This window comes from Doryrhamphus excisus, linkage group LG5, assembly GCF_037039965.1.
Source record: "Doryrhamphus excisus strain RoL-2023G ecotype Guam linkage group LG5, RoL_Dexc_Guam_v1.1, whole genome shotgun sequence".
NCBI lineage: Eukaryota > Metazoa > Chordata > Actinopteri > Syngnathiformes > Syngnathidae > Doryrhamphus > Doryrhamphus excisus.
Window position 1 is genome coordinate 9,711,022 of NC_136361.1, and position 17,320 is coordinate 9,728,341.

The 17,320-nt window shown below is 43.0% G+C and overlaps 1 protein-coding gene across 5 annotated transcripts in view; it reads left to right on the plus strand.

Annotated features, from left to right (window-relative positions):
* dgkb (diacylglycerol kinase, beta) overlaps positions 1–15,346 on the plus strand; it is a 65,150-nt gene extending 49,804 nt beyond the window's left edge. For all 5 annotated transcript variants that reach the window (XM_078790669.1, XM_078790667.1, XM_078790668.1 and 2 more), the window contains 5 exons: positions 5,030–5,120; positions 7,537–7,732; positions 11,572–11,692; positions 11,787–11,847; positions 14,834–15,346. In XM_078790669.1, coding sequence (XP_078646795.1) covers positions 5,030–5,120; positions 7,537–7,732; positions 11,572–11,692; positions 11,787–11,847; positions 14,834–14,941 — 577 coding nt within the window. In that variant the 3' untranslated portion in view covers positions 14,942–15,346. The remainder of the gene's footprint in view (positions 1–5,029; positions 5,121–7,536; positions 7,733–11,571; positions 11,693–11,786; positions 11,848–14,833) is intronic.
* The last annotated feature ends 1,974 nt before the right edge of the window (positions 15,347–17,320 follow it).

Consider the following 17,320-nt stretch of genomic DNA (forward strand, 5'->3'; position numbering starts at 1 on the left):
CCGAGTCGTTTCTCAAACTGCCAAAAGGACTCGGAGCGCCACCGGCGGCGTGTTGAATTAGTATATGTATATGTATATGTATATGTATATGTATATGTATATGTATATGTATATGTATGTATATATAATAATACCCTGGCCACACTTCCTGAAAATAAGTGAACACATAAATAGTTAAGGGCAAGACAATCATCCATCCATCCTTCCATTTTCTACCGCTTATCCTCACGAGGGTCGCGGGGGTGCTGGAGCCTATCCCAGCTGTCTTCAGGCGATCCAGCCAATCCCAGGGCACATATAGGGACGCATGCACGGGGGAGAACATGCAAAGTCCACACAGAGATGGCCGAGGGAGAAATTGGGGAATCAAACCTGGGACAAAACCATCAATATCAGACAGTTAAAATTATTAGACAGTTTGCACACAATATTTCTATATACAGTATAAGGTACATTTACACTATGCAATAACTTTGAACAAAACAAAATAAAATAGTTACATACAGTGCATCCGGAAAGTATTCACAGCGCTTCACTTTTTCTACATTTTGTCATGTTACAGCCTCATTCCAAACTGTATTAAATTAATCTCTTACCTCAAAATTCTACACAAAATACTCCATTATGACAATGTGAAAAAAGTTTTTTTTGACATGTTTTGAATTTATTAAAAATAGAAAACAAAAAAATCAAATTTACATAAGTATTCACAGCCTTTGCCATGAAGCTCAAAATTGAGCTCAGGTGCATCTTTTTTCCACTGATCATCCTTGAGATCTTTCTACAGCTTAATTGGAGTCCTCCTGCAGTAAATTCAGTTGATTGGACATGATTTGGAAATATAATAACTGTCTATATAAGGTCCCACAGTTGACTGTGCATGTCAGAGCACAAACACCAAGCATGAAGTCAAAAGAACTGTCTGTAGACCTGCGAGACAGGATTGTCTTGAGGCACAAATCTGGGGAAGGATACAGAAAAATGTCTGCTGCTTTGAAGGTCCCAATGAGCACAGTGGCCTCCATTATTCGTAAATGGAAGACGTTTGGAACCACCAGGACTCTTCCTAGAGCTGGCCGGCCTTCTAAACTGAGCGATCGGGGAAGAAGGGCCTTAGTCAGGGAGGTGACCAAGGCCCCGATGGTCACTCTGTCAGAGCTCCAGCGTTCCTCTGTGGAGAGAGGAGAGCCTTCCAGAAGGACAACCATCTCTGCAGCAATCCACCAATCAGGCCTGTATGGTAGAGTGGCCAGACGAAAGCCACTCCTTAGTAAAAGGAACATGGCAGCCCGTCTGGAATTTGCCAAAAAGCACCTGAATGACTCTCAGACCATGAGAAACAAAATTCTCTGGTCTGATGAGACAAAGATTGAACTCTTTGGTGTGAATGCCAGGCGCCATGTTTGGAGGAAACCAGGCACTGCTCATCACCAGGCCAATACCATCCCTACAGTGAAGCATGGTGGTGGCAGCATCATGCTGTGGGGATGTTTTTCAGCAGCAGGAACTGGCAGACTAGTCAGGATAGAAGTAAAAATGAATGCAGCAATATATCCTGGATGAAAACCTGCTCCAGAGCGCTCTTGACCTCAGTAGACTGGTCATGTACCTTGACCATACAGACAGTAGACATTAGCACACAGCCAAGATCTCAAAAGATTGGCTTCAGAACCACTCCGTGAATGTCCTGGAGTGGCCCAGCCAGAGTCCAGACTTGAATCCGATGGAACATATCTGGAGAGATCTGAAAATGGCTGTGCACAGACGTCTCCCATCCAACCTGATGGAGCTTGAGACTTATTGCAAAGAAGAATGGGCAAAACTGCCTAAAGACAAAGTATTAAGCAAAGGCTGTGAATACTTATGTAAATGTAATTTTTTTGTTTTCTATTTTTAATAAATTCAAAACATGTCAAAGAAACCCTTTTTCACATTGTCATAATGGAGTATTTTGTGTAGAATTTTGAGGTAAGAGATTAATTTAATTCAGTTTGGAATGAGGCTTTAACATGACAAAATGTAGAAAAAGTGAAGCGCTGTGAATACTTTCCAGATGCACTGTATATACAACTACTTGCAAAAAAATGTACAAAAACAACAAGATTTATTTGTTAGGTATCATTTATTAATATTAATTGTGATGTGAGATTTTCCATTTAAGACTTAACAGTAAAATCTATTTTTAATGTAATTATATTAAAGGTTTTTTTCTTCTTTTGGTGCCCCATGGAGGTCACAGTGCCCTCAACATTTGCTTGTTCATCCAGCTCAGTTTTAGTCAGCACTAGCAGTCATTTTCAACGTTCCACACGAAGGTGGTTGTGTCGGTTTTTCTTCATATCTGCCGATGACGACATTGCCGTGCTTCTTCTGTTTTACAATACTGCGCGCCGCCCTTGCACTTGTAGAAACCCCAGTCTCTGGTTTCATTTGGCTGATATCATGTGACCAACCGCAGCCATTATCAACACAGGATTGGCATTGAACTTTCTGTACTGTAGAGTGCACTCCTGATTTTTCTTCTTTTTTTTTAGTGGCATTATTTGTTTTTTGTTTCCAACCTCTTGAATGCTCCCCTGGGAAGCATCATTAAGTTTTCATGATGCGCTGGAGCGCTGGAGCGCTGGAGCAACAGTGAATAAGACAACAGTTTAAGGGAATGGGTCCCATCCATCCATTTTCTTTGCCGCTTATCCTCACTGTGGTTGTGGGGTTATGCTGGAGCCTATTCCAGGTGACTTTGGGTGTGCGGTGGGGTCCACCCTGGACCGGTCAGTCTGAGGTCCCATATGAGATTATTTTGGCACAAAACCAGGATCTAGGGACACATTTTATTGTTAGTAAAATGTGAAGTTGAAAAATTGCTGCCAATCACAACTTTTGTTGTCATGGCATGTTGTTGGCCATAAGAAATGCACATGGCAGCAGTGACAGCAAAGCAAAGGCTAGGGTACAGAGTAATTGGACTACTTTGTTACGTGCAATATTGGATCAAAACCGAGGGAAAATCTTTGAAGAAAAGTGAATGTTAGGAAAACTGGGGCATAAAGCCAAGTTTGACTGGACTGTTGTAGTGGTGTCGGGAGAAACCACATCCAGCCTTTGTGACGGAGCCTGTGTTTGATATCACTTGTCAGAGCTCACAAGTAAGAAGTCGATCCCGGTCATTGGATGCCCCTAATTCTCTAATGAACATGTGATTTGTTGCCATGGTGTTAGCTGGTTAGGTTAAGTGGTGTGAATTGACGAAAGTCGCCTCCTGTCCTCCTGCGTCTCAACTGATGTTTTTTAGTTGGTGCAGAGTCATTCCCTGGGTTGCAGCTGATGGACACGTTGGACAACAGACAATCATATGATCGTCCACCAACACTTCTCAGGACCCCGTCCTGAGTTGTATGCTTGCAAACACACTCCAGCCTCGTCTCTTCCTGCTTCCCGCTCATCCCTCCCATCCCTATTGAGCATGATGCACATGATAAATCAGCAGTGAGTTGGGCTACCTTGCAAGTAGCCTAATGAAAGCCCATCTATAAAGTGGCTAAATGGTCCTGACAAAAGTCCTAATGAGGGAATCAATAATGCAGTGATTGTTCCTCTGCTTATACTAATACATCCCCTTTGTCGGCCCATTCTTTACTGGATTCACTTTTGTGTGTCAGCAGTGTTGTTCTGTTTTCCGTCCTTACTGGGCTTGAAGATAAATGGCGTTGTGCTGTTTGTTGTCCCTCGAAAAGATGGAAACTCTTCTGTGATCTGCGCCTCGGTAGAAATTAGAATTCCTGTTTCAGATTAGTCTATGACAAGAGACTATTTGGTTGATTCATTGATCGGAAGGTACGAACATATCCCAACCACCAGTGGAGTCCCACAGGGGCCACTGCTTAGGCCACTGTTATTTAGTGCAGATGCAATATAAGAGAATATTGGTCTGCTAAAACTGACATATCCTATCATATTGGTTTGGCTTTTTCTGCCGATATTGATCGGCTCATGAGTGCGACCTCATCTAACTGCACCGTGCCCCACAGCAGTCATATTGCTTGTCTGGGATTATTTCCAAGTTTGGCTGTCAGATTGTAAATATGCAATTTGCAATGAGTGTATCGCACTGTTTTACTTAGAAGAAATACACCTTGTGGCTGAGACTCCCAGCTTCCTTGTCATGATTGATTGAAACCAGATCAGACCAATACGCCAACAAACGGGAAGTTTCCTGATCAATGTGCCCCTCTTCACAGCAGGCACTGAGGAAGAGGAACTCAGCTCCACTTTAGAGACTGCTTGGACTTCACCGGACCTTAGCTGGGGAGCTGACCTTTCTGCAATGGTTTAAATCCACTCCTTTTAGTATTCAATTGTAACTGATTAATTGAGACTCCTAGCATTATGTTACAGCTGATAAAACAGTATGACAGTATAAGAGCAGGTTCAGCACACAACGCTATGCAGCAAAATAACAGTACCCAGCTATACCCAGTTTATAATCTTACCAATCGTATTACTCCAGAATTTGATACTGCACTTGACATTGTTCTTATACGGATGTTTGTGCCACATAGAAATGTGCAGCTTCCCAAATTGAATAGTTGCTGTTGATCCAAGAACATGTTATTTTAGTTGACTGCTGCTCAGGATGTTTTAAAATGACTAGTTAAAATGTTTACAGAGATATTGCACTTTTTCAATAACTTATATTGCAGCATTTGTCTTATTTCGCACAAATATTTATTTGTGGAACGCATCCACAGTAAAGAAGCATCAGCGCATTAGTTTGAGGGAAGTCCTGCTGGTCATATCGGCATTAATAACGTTGTGGTTTGGAGCAGGCGGTAAACACGGGAGTGTGCTTCCTGTCCAGTGTAAGGAAATCCCTTTTCAGACAGGTACGCCTTTTACAGACTCATCTTCTGATGCTCTCACTTGTCATGAGCAGCGCATGGACGGAGATTGATGCAGAGAAGACACATCAACATCATCTCTGCGCTCGGTCCCTTTGCACTTCCTGTTTGACGTTCTGTTGTCTCCGCAGAACAAAGAATAAGCTGTGGTACTTTGAGTTTGGCACTTCGGAGACCTTTTCGGCCACGTGTAAGAAGCTCCATGACTTCCTGGAGGTGGAGGTAAGTAACACTCATACAGTAGCCTGTGTTTGTACATCATTATATATCATTCCAGTAAGAGCTGTCATCTATAAATAGCTCAAATGTGTGCTAATTTCACATACTAAACGTGTAAGTGAAGGCCTCCACACATGTTTCCCCCCGGACCTCATTTCTACACCAAGGTAATTAGCCCTACATGACCCTGCTGAGTGTGATACCGAATGATAATGAAGACACGAGTCATCTTTTCCTCCTCTCTCAAATACGCACAGGTCCTCTTTAATTAGTGTTGGAGAGTGTCTGGTGTTCGTTTTTGTACTTGCATGTATGACAAATACCTCGGTTATCGTTATTAATTCATTCCAAAGGGGCCGTCGAAAGACGAATCATAGGAAAACCGAAGCCATGTTTTCTGTAAGAAATCATGGCAACCCCAGTCAGGTCCAGAATTCATTTGTAATGGAAGATACTTTCCTACTTTGCTACAACTTCTTTCTTAAACACAGTGTGTTTCTCACCTTCTTTATGAAGGTTTTGGCATGTAACTTTTTTATTTCATTACACATTTAAATCAACTCCTAGAACAGCTGCCCCTGTGAGGGGCTGGGAGGGTGAAAGCCAGATCCACATGCCTAGACACTCAAGGTTATTTACATCAGGTGATGAGCATGTGGAGGACATGTTTTGAGACAGGAGGCACAATGTGTGTCTTCACGGAAATACAGTGGTGTGAAAAAGTGTTTGTCCCTGTGCTGATTTCTTTTTTTTTGTTACATGTTTGTCACACTTAAAGATTACAGATCATCAAACTAATTAAAATATTAATCAACTGAACACAAAACGCATTTTTAAAATGAAACTTTTTATTATTAAGGGAGAAAAAAACCTACAAACCTGCAAACTTACATGGCCCTGCGTGACAAAAGTGATTGCCCCCCGCCGCTCCTGTTAAAACACAACTGAGATTAAATGATCTATCAGTGTGCAAAAAGTTATAAAACTTTGGGACTCCAGCAAACCATAGTGAGAGCCATTATTCACAAAACAGTGGGAACCTTCCCAGGCGTGGCTGGCCAACCAAAATGATTCCAATGATTCATCCAAGAGGTAACAAAGACCCCCAACAACATCCAAAGAGTTCCAAGACCAAAACCACTGTTGAACAAAAAGACCATTGAGGCTCATCTCAATTTTGCCAGAAAACATCTTCATGATCCTGAAGACTTTTGGGAAAATACTCTTTACATCTGGTGTACATCATTTCAGAAAAAGAACATCTTAATAAAATATGGTGGTGGTAGTGTGATGGTCTGGAGCTGTTTTGCTGATTCAGGACCTGGAAGACTTGGGATGAATGGAACCCTGACTTCTGCTGTCTCCTAAAAAAATCCTGAAGGAGAACGTCCGGCCATCTGTTGGTGACGCCAAACTGAAACCAACTTGGGTTGTGCAGCAGGACAATGATCCAAAACACACCAGCAAGTCCACCTCTGATTGGCTGAAGAAAAACTAAATGAAGACTTTGGAGTGCCCTTGTCTAAGTCCTGACCTGGAATTCACAGGTTGTCCTCGTGCATTCGTGGGTTTTCTCTGGGTACTCCGGTTTCCTCCCACATTCCAAAAACATGCTAGGTTAATTAGCCACTCCAAATTGTCCATAGGTATGAATGTGAGTGTGAATGGTTGTTTGTCTATGTGTGCCCTGTGATTGGCTGGCCACCAGTCCAGGGTAACAAACATGTAACAAACATTCATTCATTTATTTTCTACCACCTATCCTCACGAGGGGCGCGGGCATGCTGGAGCCTATCCCAGCTGTCTTGGGGCGAGAGGTGGGGTCCACCCTGGACTGGTGGCCAGCCAATCCCAGGGCACATATAGACAAACAACCATTCACACTCACATTCATACCTATGGACAATTTGGAGTGGCCTAGCATGTTTTTGGAATGTGGGAGGAAACCGGAGTACCCGGAGAAAAGCCACGCATGCACGGGGAGAACATGCAAACTCCACACAGAGATGGCCGAGGGTGGAGCATGTAACAAGCCTAAGGAAAAAGGAAGGGGGCCAAGACTTTTCCACCCCACTGTATAGCTATGTTGGTGCATAATTATAACAAATTTTGCTGCTGTCAAGTAGAATGGACCCATAACATGTTCTAAGTACAGTAACAAACCATATTTATATACATATAAATGACTAAATGTGACCAATAATCCTCTGAGAAATGTAAAGTTGTCACAGTAAATGTAAGAAAATGTGATGGGTTCGTCCTTGTCACACGTGCAAACCCTCCACAAAAAGTCAGTCATATCATATTTTTGCAAAAAATTGCCAAGAAATGAGAAGCTCTCCTTAACCGCCACAGCAAAGATGATTATAACGTGTGAATGTCTTAATTGCTTTTGTCTTTTTTTCACCCTTCCTGAAAGTGTGACGGCGTTACTCTGGACCTGAGCAGTATTTCCCTGGAGGGCATCGCCATCCTCAACATTCCCAGCATGCACGGCGGCTCCAACCTTTGGGGTGAGAGCAAAAGGAGGCGGGGCCACCGCAAGGCTGGGAAGAAAGGCCAGGACAAGAGGACACCGCTGACTGACCCAAAGGAGCTCATGTTTGCTGTTCAAGGTACTTTTGGAGAGTTTGCGTCAAGTTTCCTGCTCGGGATTGGGGCCGCAACGCGCTGTGTCCTCTCTGATATTGGACACATCCGAGTCTAAACTTCCCACCAAACTTTTCCCCAAGTGCATGAATATTTCAGCTGTGACAAGGTGAATCATAGCCAGCAGATTTTGTTTTGTTACAAGGAGGTAAAGCCATGTCACTATTTGGAACTGTCACTTGTGTATTAATGGCCCGCGAGGGCAGCGCCCGACAGGCTCAGTTAATAGGAGCAGACTGAGGGAGGTGTTGGACACACCCCTAAGTCCATTTATGTCAAAAGGACGACCGTCAGTGGAAAAATATGAATGACCAAAGCAGAAAGGGTTCTGCTGCTACCTGCTAAAATGGTGCAAGCACATTAAGTGCCCCCGTGCACACGGAGAGGATAAAAAAACTCTACTTCCCTTCACCTCACTTGACAAGCAACTCTTCAATGTTATATGGAGAATTTTCAAGCCAATTTAAAAGCCAGCTTGGTAACATTATGATTTGATAATTCATTTCAAGGGGACCTATTAAGCTCATTTTTCTACCCTTTGTATTGAGTTGTGGACTCCTATAGAGCAACTACACACAATAACCTGCACACAAAGCTTTATAGTTCTTCCAGAATCTGTACCTATTCCAGCTGTATTTCCTTGGATTTGTGCTTCCCGTCAAAACGGTCTGTTTTAATTCATTATACCCATGGCCCGCCTCCGGGAATGCCCACTGCTGTGATTGGTCCCACGCCCAAAGTGCTTCCTGACTATGAACGAACCCCCCAAAGTTTGCTCACGTGTGGGACAAAAGCGCTGGGAACGCCAAGCGTTGGAATGATTGCAATGTTTATAGTGTGTCTTTCTGGGTGCAGTTGACATTCAGGTGAGCTCAATAGTCTGAGATTTACAATAAAAATAAGTAAATCCATATTGCCTACATTGTCTTAAATGTAGCAATTGTAATCACCTCGCATCAAGTGTTTGTACCTGTTGGGGTTGGTGTGTGATGTACAGGTGAGACAGTATTGTGTGGCGTGCGTGGGTGAGTGAATGGAAGAAGAGCAGCCCAACATGAGCCGATGGCGTATAGTGAAAGGTAAACACAGAAGTACATTAGCCCAGAGGGGGCGCGGTCAAGCACGACGCATGGATCAAACTGTTGGCAGGGATTTATTTGGTGTGCGTTTGTGTTGGTGTGGGGATGGGGATGGGTGGGCGGTTGCTTGGTTGGTAGCTGAGGGATAGGAAAAAAAACCCTGACCTTTCGTGAGCTGTTAAATCATCCTGCTGGTGACGCCAGGAGACAAGCCCCTCAGGTGGAAGGGAATGGCTGCGGAGTGAATTATTTACAATGTGAGTGAGTTTTTGCAGGAGAAGGTGGGGGTTTAGTATGGGTGGGGTGCGTGTCGGTTCCATGTTTGGGACTGATGCCCCACGACAAGTCCTCTCATTGGAGGATGGGTCTCCATGTTCCTCCTACCGCCATTTCCTCTTAGTTGGACTGAGTGCATCACTGTCTCATCAAACTGTCGCTCTTCTGGCCACGCCGCTCTCGTCCACCGCAGCTTGCCCAGCAGCGACAAGGATGGCGTTTCCAATCCCTCCTGCTTTTTTGGTGTCTGGTGCTCGAGTACAGCACATTTCCTCCATGTACAGCTAAAGCGTATTTATCTGTGTCTGTCTGGAGCTCAGGTTTGATGCAAACCGAGTGACAGCTGCAGCGTTACCAAACGCTAACGTCACAATGTCAGAGAAACTCACACCTTTCACGGTGCACCAAATTAGATGGCAGTAACAGAAAATCCCCGTGGTTGTCTTGCACATTGTAAGTAGCGTTGCACGGGATGGCGAGAGAAGCTTATTGGGAGGAGGAAGTCTCAATAACAACACAACTACACTGTTTACTTGTCACTGTTCATTTCATTGGGCCAGATCCTTGCACATATTCAAAGACCCTCTATGATGATACCGGCGTTTCAACAGCATGGACCCGGCATGCAGCTAATTTCTCCACAGAGGTTTTCTTTTCACTTTACTTTACTTCTACTGGCTTCCCTCAGAAGAATCCACCTCACACTTGGGATGTAAAAACGTTAACTAAAAAGAACAACAGCAACATTTTCTACAGTATTTATTATTTATGGGAGTGTGTTTGGAAGCACATTGTAGAACGAGGACTGTACCAACTGTATTTGTGGTCTGGGTGTTTTCAAATTTTCCATGAATTTATTTTTTGTTTTAGTTCAAAATGGGTCTGCATAATTGAAACTTTTTATTTTGGTTTTGCTAAACTTGCATTATTCTGGCATCCCGTTTAGGCAGCAAATTAGTCGGGCCTGGATTAACCTGCCTGTCACGGTACATTCAGTTCACTTTCCCTCTCAGTGAGTTATTTTGCGTTTCTATGATTGAACTGCTGCCGCATTGGGAAAGCCTTACAGCCTACTTTTGATGATGCAAAGATGAACAACATGAACAATCAATGAATCGGGGAGGAGATGTGCTGGATGACCACCACAGCAACATTCCCTGATCAGTAGTCCAAACAGAAGCTTGCTGCCTTGTTGTCTTTTGTGATTAGCATTGTGTGGCTCATTGTAACCTCAAGCTACAAAAAGCATCCCTACCAGTTGTGACTCAGTACATCGCTTGTGTCCATGTTGGCCTGTGCAAAGCGTTCAGGTGAGAAGTCATGGGGGAGGAGGTTGCTGGAAGACCCGGTGTCGGGGGGTCAACTCACTGTGTACGTACACACAGCGTGACCCTGAAAAGCAGAAGACTCTCGGCTTAGATCTAAGCAGACGCGTGTCCATCACCATGGTGACATGCGGACACGGCAGCTGGGCGACAACAACAACAACACCTCACAACAACAGCAGCCACGTTGCCATCGCCTGGGAAACCAACACGACAGGATGGTAGCAAGCCGACGTCTTCGCACGCATTAAAAAAAAAAGACCCTTGGTTTCAATTAATGTGAATGTGCTCCCAACCGGGAGGCAGCAGCTCCTTAATTTGAGGAGGGAAGAGACGGCGGCACAGCGGCCGCTCAAGCAGATGGGCCCCGCGTGACACCTCAGCCTCCAACAGGGCCAAAATCAATACACATGACTGCAAAACAGATCAGAAATGAATAATTATGTTATCACAAGATTGCCGTGCATTGCCGGTGCAATCTAATTAATTGCTGCTTGTTATTCTTCCTTATGGTCGCCGTTACGTGTCTCAGATGCAGATGTCAACAAGTGCATGAGGAGCATGACGTCTTTTCATTTCCTCCAAGTTAAGAGAAGTCCAGAATTCACACACTTTTTGTGTGTGTGTAACGTCGTTATGTTTTTGCAACGTTTCATGTTATGGCATTTCGAATGATGACATTTTGTTTTTTGCCACATTTGTGTTTTTGGCATAGGTTTTATAGCCTTTCATGTTACGTTTTTTTGCGGTGTTGCATGTTATGGTGTGTCACATTCCAGAATTTCATGTTTTGGTGTTTAATGCTATGATATTTCACTTTGCAGCATTTTTGCAGCATCTGATATTACAGTGCTTCATGTTACTGCGTTTTGTGTTATGGTCTTTCAAGTTATGACGTTTCACATTTCAACATTTTTTTAATTCTTGGTCATACGATTAGGGCTGTTAATCAGATACAATCATGGTGAGAATTACACAAAACGACACGGGCTGTCTCAATTTGTGCATGACTAGTGGGTGTGGCTTCCTTTTGATTGACAAGCCCCGGCCACAGTCAAAGTCAACAAACCAAAACCAGATGACTTCATTCTGTCTGAGTGAACGAACTTTGTGTGTTTTTTTCAGATCTGTCGGACCAGCTGTTGGAGGTTGTCGGGCTGGAGGGCGCCATGGAGATGGGTCAGATCTACACGGGCCTGAAGAGCGCTGGAAGACGCCTCGCACAGTGCTCCTCTGTGACCATCAGGTCTGTCCAGTTATTCATGACACCCTAATTCTGTTTTAGTTACTAGTTATCGCCAATTGACACATGTTGACACGGATTGAACTCTCCCTTGAAGGACCAGTAAGTCACTACCCATGCAGATTGATGGGGAACCTTGGATGCAGACCCCATGCACTGTAAGTCTTCAGTTTATTTGCTTCATTGTCAACTTTACCCAAACTAAAACCGCCTTCAGGGACAAAGAAAATCGTATTTTGCCGGTTTTATCTGGCAAACTACTTGTTCACGTGGATGGACTGTGCCATTTTGATTCATTCACGCAACGCAAATGTGAATATCCTGCTCATCTTAGGGGTGTTTATTGTATCCCAGTGGGACACCATAGTAAGTTGATTTGAATAAAATAGTCGATAAAAATGACTAGATTAAAGTATTAATATTAGTCAAATAAATTCAAATGCTTATTTTTATATGTTTGGATTTTGTAAATGCATCTTTCAAACATATACATAAGTGTGAAAAGTATAGGTAAAAGTATAGTATAGCTAGGACCCCTTTAAAAGATATTTTTTCTCACCCCATGCACCACTCTTTTGCAGGTTATTGCATACAAACCTGTTTACAATCTTCCAAAAATATTCCATTATCATTTGTATTACCCAATATAGGAGAGATAATCAAACAAAGTAAGACATACATATTAGACATAAATAAGATAGCAGACCGCCACATTAGCATTTCGTTGTTGTTTTTCTGGACAGCGGACTTCCTGCGGGGGCAGTTGTCTCATCAGTGGATTGTAATGGAGACTTACCAAGGGACCCATCATGCTTTTTCCACTTTTCTGACCAATAAATGGACAGATGTGTAGTACATGCCATGTAGGAAGTACATGTCAGAGGTTCAAAGTTGATCCAAAAAGTAGGGGTGGCCAAGTGCGGCTTGGGGGCCATCTGCGGGCTGTGGCTCTTTTCATGAAATGTTGACACGTAGTAATGACACAAAGCTTGGAATTGATCTTGCGTCGGTTCACGGGCAAGACCAGGGATCCTGGTCTCCAAAAGGTTGGTGACCACTGCTCTAGTGGATGAACTGATGACTGCACGTCACACGATGGATGCTTTATGGACTGTAAACAAGGCTGCTGGTGTGAAAAATAGGCAGTAACATCATTTGGATTTAAAGGGGTAATTTGTTTAAGCAGATGTAAAAGCTGTAAGCTTTGCATCGACTACAAAATGATTACACTCAATTAGCGCAATCCTATCTGAAAAGAGAGTAATGGCATGGTAGCTGTTTATCAAAACCAAAGATAAACATGTCAGACGTGCGTCAATGATGCAAATAGTCTGACAGTCATTGCTAAGTTATTCATGCGGGAGCTGTGACACATTTGCATAGTTGTTGTTCATAATTAGCGGGCTAACATCCCATTTGGACAGCCGCGTTTGTACGAGCATTTAGCAACACCGGCGCCATGAATAAGCCGCCATGGAAATCGTTTCTATGTACGTATGCGTCGTCGGCCCTCTCCAGCACACTGAAGAGCCCTCGCGGGCCGCCGGTTTGGTCACGCGGTGCCTCCTCTGGCTTTGGATGGCCGCCAGCAGGTATGGAAATGAACGGTGAGAGGCCGTCGTAATTAAACTGAAAACTAACTCCATGAAAGCTGAGATGGTTCATTGTGGAGGGAAAGGAGCTTCTCATTGTGAGCGCAGACACTCGTCCCGGGCAGATGTTGGAGATGGCTCATGGCAACAATCGCTGTGTGGATTGATGAAGTGAAGAAGCACGTATCTTGTATTGTTGCATTAATAAAGACGTGTTGATTTGGAGTATTCTGGGAATAAACTGCGGTGTGCTGCTTCACCAAGCATAATGCATGATACCACCGGCCATGACATCTTTGCCAATTTCATGCATTTATTTAACTTTATGAAAACTTAACTCCTGGCCTGTGTAGAATACTTCATTTTTTGATGCCTAATACTGTACAATAATCCCTTGTTTATTGCGGTTAATTGGTTCCAGACCCAATCGCAATAGGTCAGTTTCTGCGAGTAGGATTCTTTTCTTCAGTGGAGACTTTTGTATTTTTGCTTGAGCATAGAAAACCTGTTTACGACCTTCTCAATACACTTTTTAGTAGGGACGAGAGAGTACACCACTATCTGTATCTGTATCGGTTCACCCATCTAAATGATCTGTATCCTACCCCTGATGCATAAGTGGCAAGCCTGCATACAAGTTTACTAAGTAACGCTTGATACAATCCGAAATAGAGGCAAGCTGAAAAAAAAACAATAAAGTGGAGGCAGTGTGACCAATGCAACACAAACCGTTTTTAACTTGCACCGTGTATATACACCGTGTATATACACACCGTGTACATGAATGGCGAGGGACGACTGCACCGTCAAACCTTGTTTTTCAAACCCCTCAGGTTTTTGTATGATTTGTTTCCCAATGAAAATTTGGCCCAAATTGTAGTTTTTGTACACAGTCTTGGTTTTTATACAGTATTTTGCATGACGAACTACAGGAGGAACCTCGGGTAGTGTACTCACGCTTAGTTTTTGATTGCTTTTTGGTTGATTTTTTGTTTTTAGCTCAGTTTTTGGTTTATGGCTGTATGTTAAAAGCGGACATTTGAAAAAGATACATCGTCATTTATTATCTATTCCTATACCGTTGATCACATTGTACCTGGAGGCAGGCCGTGGGTGGAAGAAATTAAAACAGACCGTTTTCACAGGAAGCACGAAATACAACTGAATAGGTGCAGATTCTGTAAGATCTAGAAAGCTTTCTGTGCTGGTTATTGTGTGCAGCTGCTCTGTAGGAGTCCACAACTCAATACAAAGGGTTTGCCTTGTACTGCATTATTTCATGTCCAAAAAAGTATCCAAAGACTCGGTTTCTCACTTGTTGGAAAAATAGAGTCCTAGGAAAACTGAGGCATTCAAAATCTGAGGTTTTACTGTGCTTCTGTAGGTCAGTTTGTAAACCATATATACGTCAATGGGGATAAAAAGAAAGAAGTCAATGTATCCTAAGACCACATGGATCCAAGATGACTCGGGCTCTGGTCGGTGACTCCAATGATCCAGCTTGGTTTGGTTCACCAGCCTCCTCCACGGCTTTGTCTGTTTTTTACCGTAGATCGAGATTGTGCACAAGAACCAGGCTCGCATGCTGATGGGTCCTCAGCAGAGCCGAAGCTTCTTCTCCTCCCTGGTCAGAAGGCGGCGAGCCGAGAGCAAAGACTGATGGGTTGAAGCGGCCGGGCCTCAGAATCCACATGAGGAACCATGGAGCAGACCACACGGGCCACCCGGACTTTGCCCTCTTGAAGACGTGGACAAGCGAGGAGTGTCTTTGCCTGCTTGGTAGCTAAGAGTACGGTTAGGCAAACTCTAGGTTGCGTTTCTGTGTCGCTTCAGCATGAAGACCAACTCGGACCCGCCAGCCAGGTGGGTTCCAGACCGGTGCATAGTTTTCAACACTGTCTTGTTGGGAGTCCACCTTACTTGCCTACTACAAAAGTACGTTTTGTTTTTTTGTTTTTGTTCCTCATTTTTGTTGTTGTGATTGGTGCCATGTTGCCAACAGAGGAATGTGTTTTGTCATAAGATTTCTACACTTTGATTTATTTCTATTTGGCTAATTTAAAACTTCCTTCTGTTGCTATCGATTGTTCATCAAAAATGCATGCATCCCACTTTATTTACAGCCATGTGTACATACTTTCTATTGCATGATTGACACTTTTGGACACCTACCGCTCAGTTTAAACACATCATATTGTATCTTCGGGGCATCCATTGTCCCCCCATACTGTGTTCATTTTGAGCAGTTGTGAGGGTATTGGTGGCGAAAAAGACTTTCCATGCAGATTTCCATTCCAGGTTGTTTATTATTCATTCAAAGTATCTTGTAGTCATGGAAATGAACTTGCTCAACACACAATGTGTTCAAAAACATTACACACTTGAATGTCCATGTATTTCATTGTATTTTTATGAGCTACCTTCATGTACAGTAAATGATGTTACATTTTGCCACGAGTACTGACTGACCAATTGAGCAGCATGGTGTGCACCTGATAAATGTTGTCTTTGCACTCCTTGCATGTTTTCAACAGTAGTTTGGGTGGTTCAACACAAACACCAGTGAGCCTGATTGTTTTGTATACAGCCAGTTTGTATTTTTTAAATGTTCCTTTTCTGCGTTCTACTTTGGGAGGGGAGGGGAGGGGTGGCTGGGCGTGTTTGGGGTCACCAATGTGTTGTTCTGCTTCAGAGGAAAAAAAATGCCTGCCAACATCAACTGAGATGATGAAGACAATTCAATTAAAAAACAAAAAGCAATTGTTTGACAATGTTTTTCTCGTCTTTCTCCTTGTTACTCATACTGAAGTCTGTCTCTCATGTGTTGGCTTCTTTCAGTATAAGAGACTGAAGTTAAACTTCAGTGTTCTGTTGTGTCATTTCAAACAATGTTTCCTGCAATTTGTCGTGTTGTACGCTGCCTGACATGGTGCTACGCATCCGCACTTGACCTGTGTTTCACATCACATCCACGTCCCCCGCTGGGATCTAAGACGACGTCGGACCAGCGTGACTGCCACCCACTTCCGTCTTGACGTCCACCTTTCAAGTGGAGTGTTGAACGTTAAAAGCTAGGATCCGGCCATCGGTCAATTGTCACTCGTATTCAAAAACTAACAAAGTGACATCATCATTCATTTTAAAGCCTTTTAAGAAGCAATCTTCATTTATCTTCGGAGACGGGATGATTTTTTTCTAGTAGGCATTTTTGTGATGCAAATGTATTATGCTTTTATTATTGTTTTGAGAACCCAAACTCTTTACTTTTAGCAACTAAACTCAGCTCAGTACACGGAGTGGGTCTGTTGCCAGACTTCACTGATTATGGGGGTGTCATATAAGTTCATGTCAAAAAATCAGAACTATCCCTTTAAACACAGAACATCAGTTTTTTAATTTGATCATTATTTATTATTTATGCAGCAAAAATAGCTCAATTACATTCACACTAATTTCCACACAGTATTTTGTGGTTTAATGACATAATCACGGTATCAACTGTGAATGAAAAATGTCAAAATGTTTTAGTTCATTGTTTGAAATAGAAATAGTTTTTATTTTCAGACTGTGAAAGGTGATATCTTACAATGGTATAACCATTATAGTTGTGGTTTCGGCCAATTATTTTGTTTACGTTCATCAATCAGGCACCGCCATTGTATGACATCATACTCAAGGAAGTCGGGGTACAACATCAAGTTGCTTCAAATTCACGAGCGGAAACGGCGTTTTCAAGTAAAATTTATCTTCTCTGTTACTATTAAGTATGAAATGTATGATTTAATAGAAGGCAACAATCCAAACTTTAGGCTGTCACAGAGACCCGGAAGTAGAAGTTGCTGTGCACTACTTCCTGGCTTGAGCCCTTAAGCTAATCACTGCTAATGTGTTACTTCCAAAAGAATATAGCCAACTGATCATGGAGTATTGATTGAAGTATAAATAGTTTCAGACTGTTTTGTTTTTTACTATCGGCTTTTTCCCTTACTGTGAAAGCTGATCATTTAAATACACTATTAATGCTTGAGGTCGTCGGCCA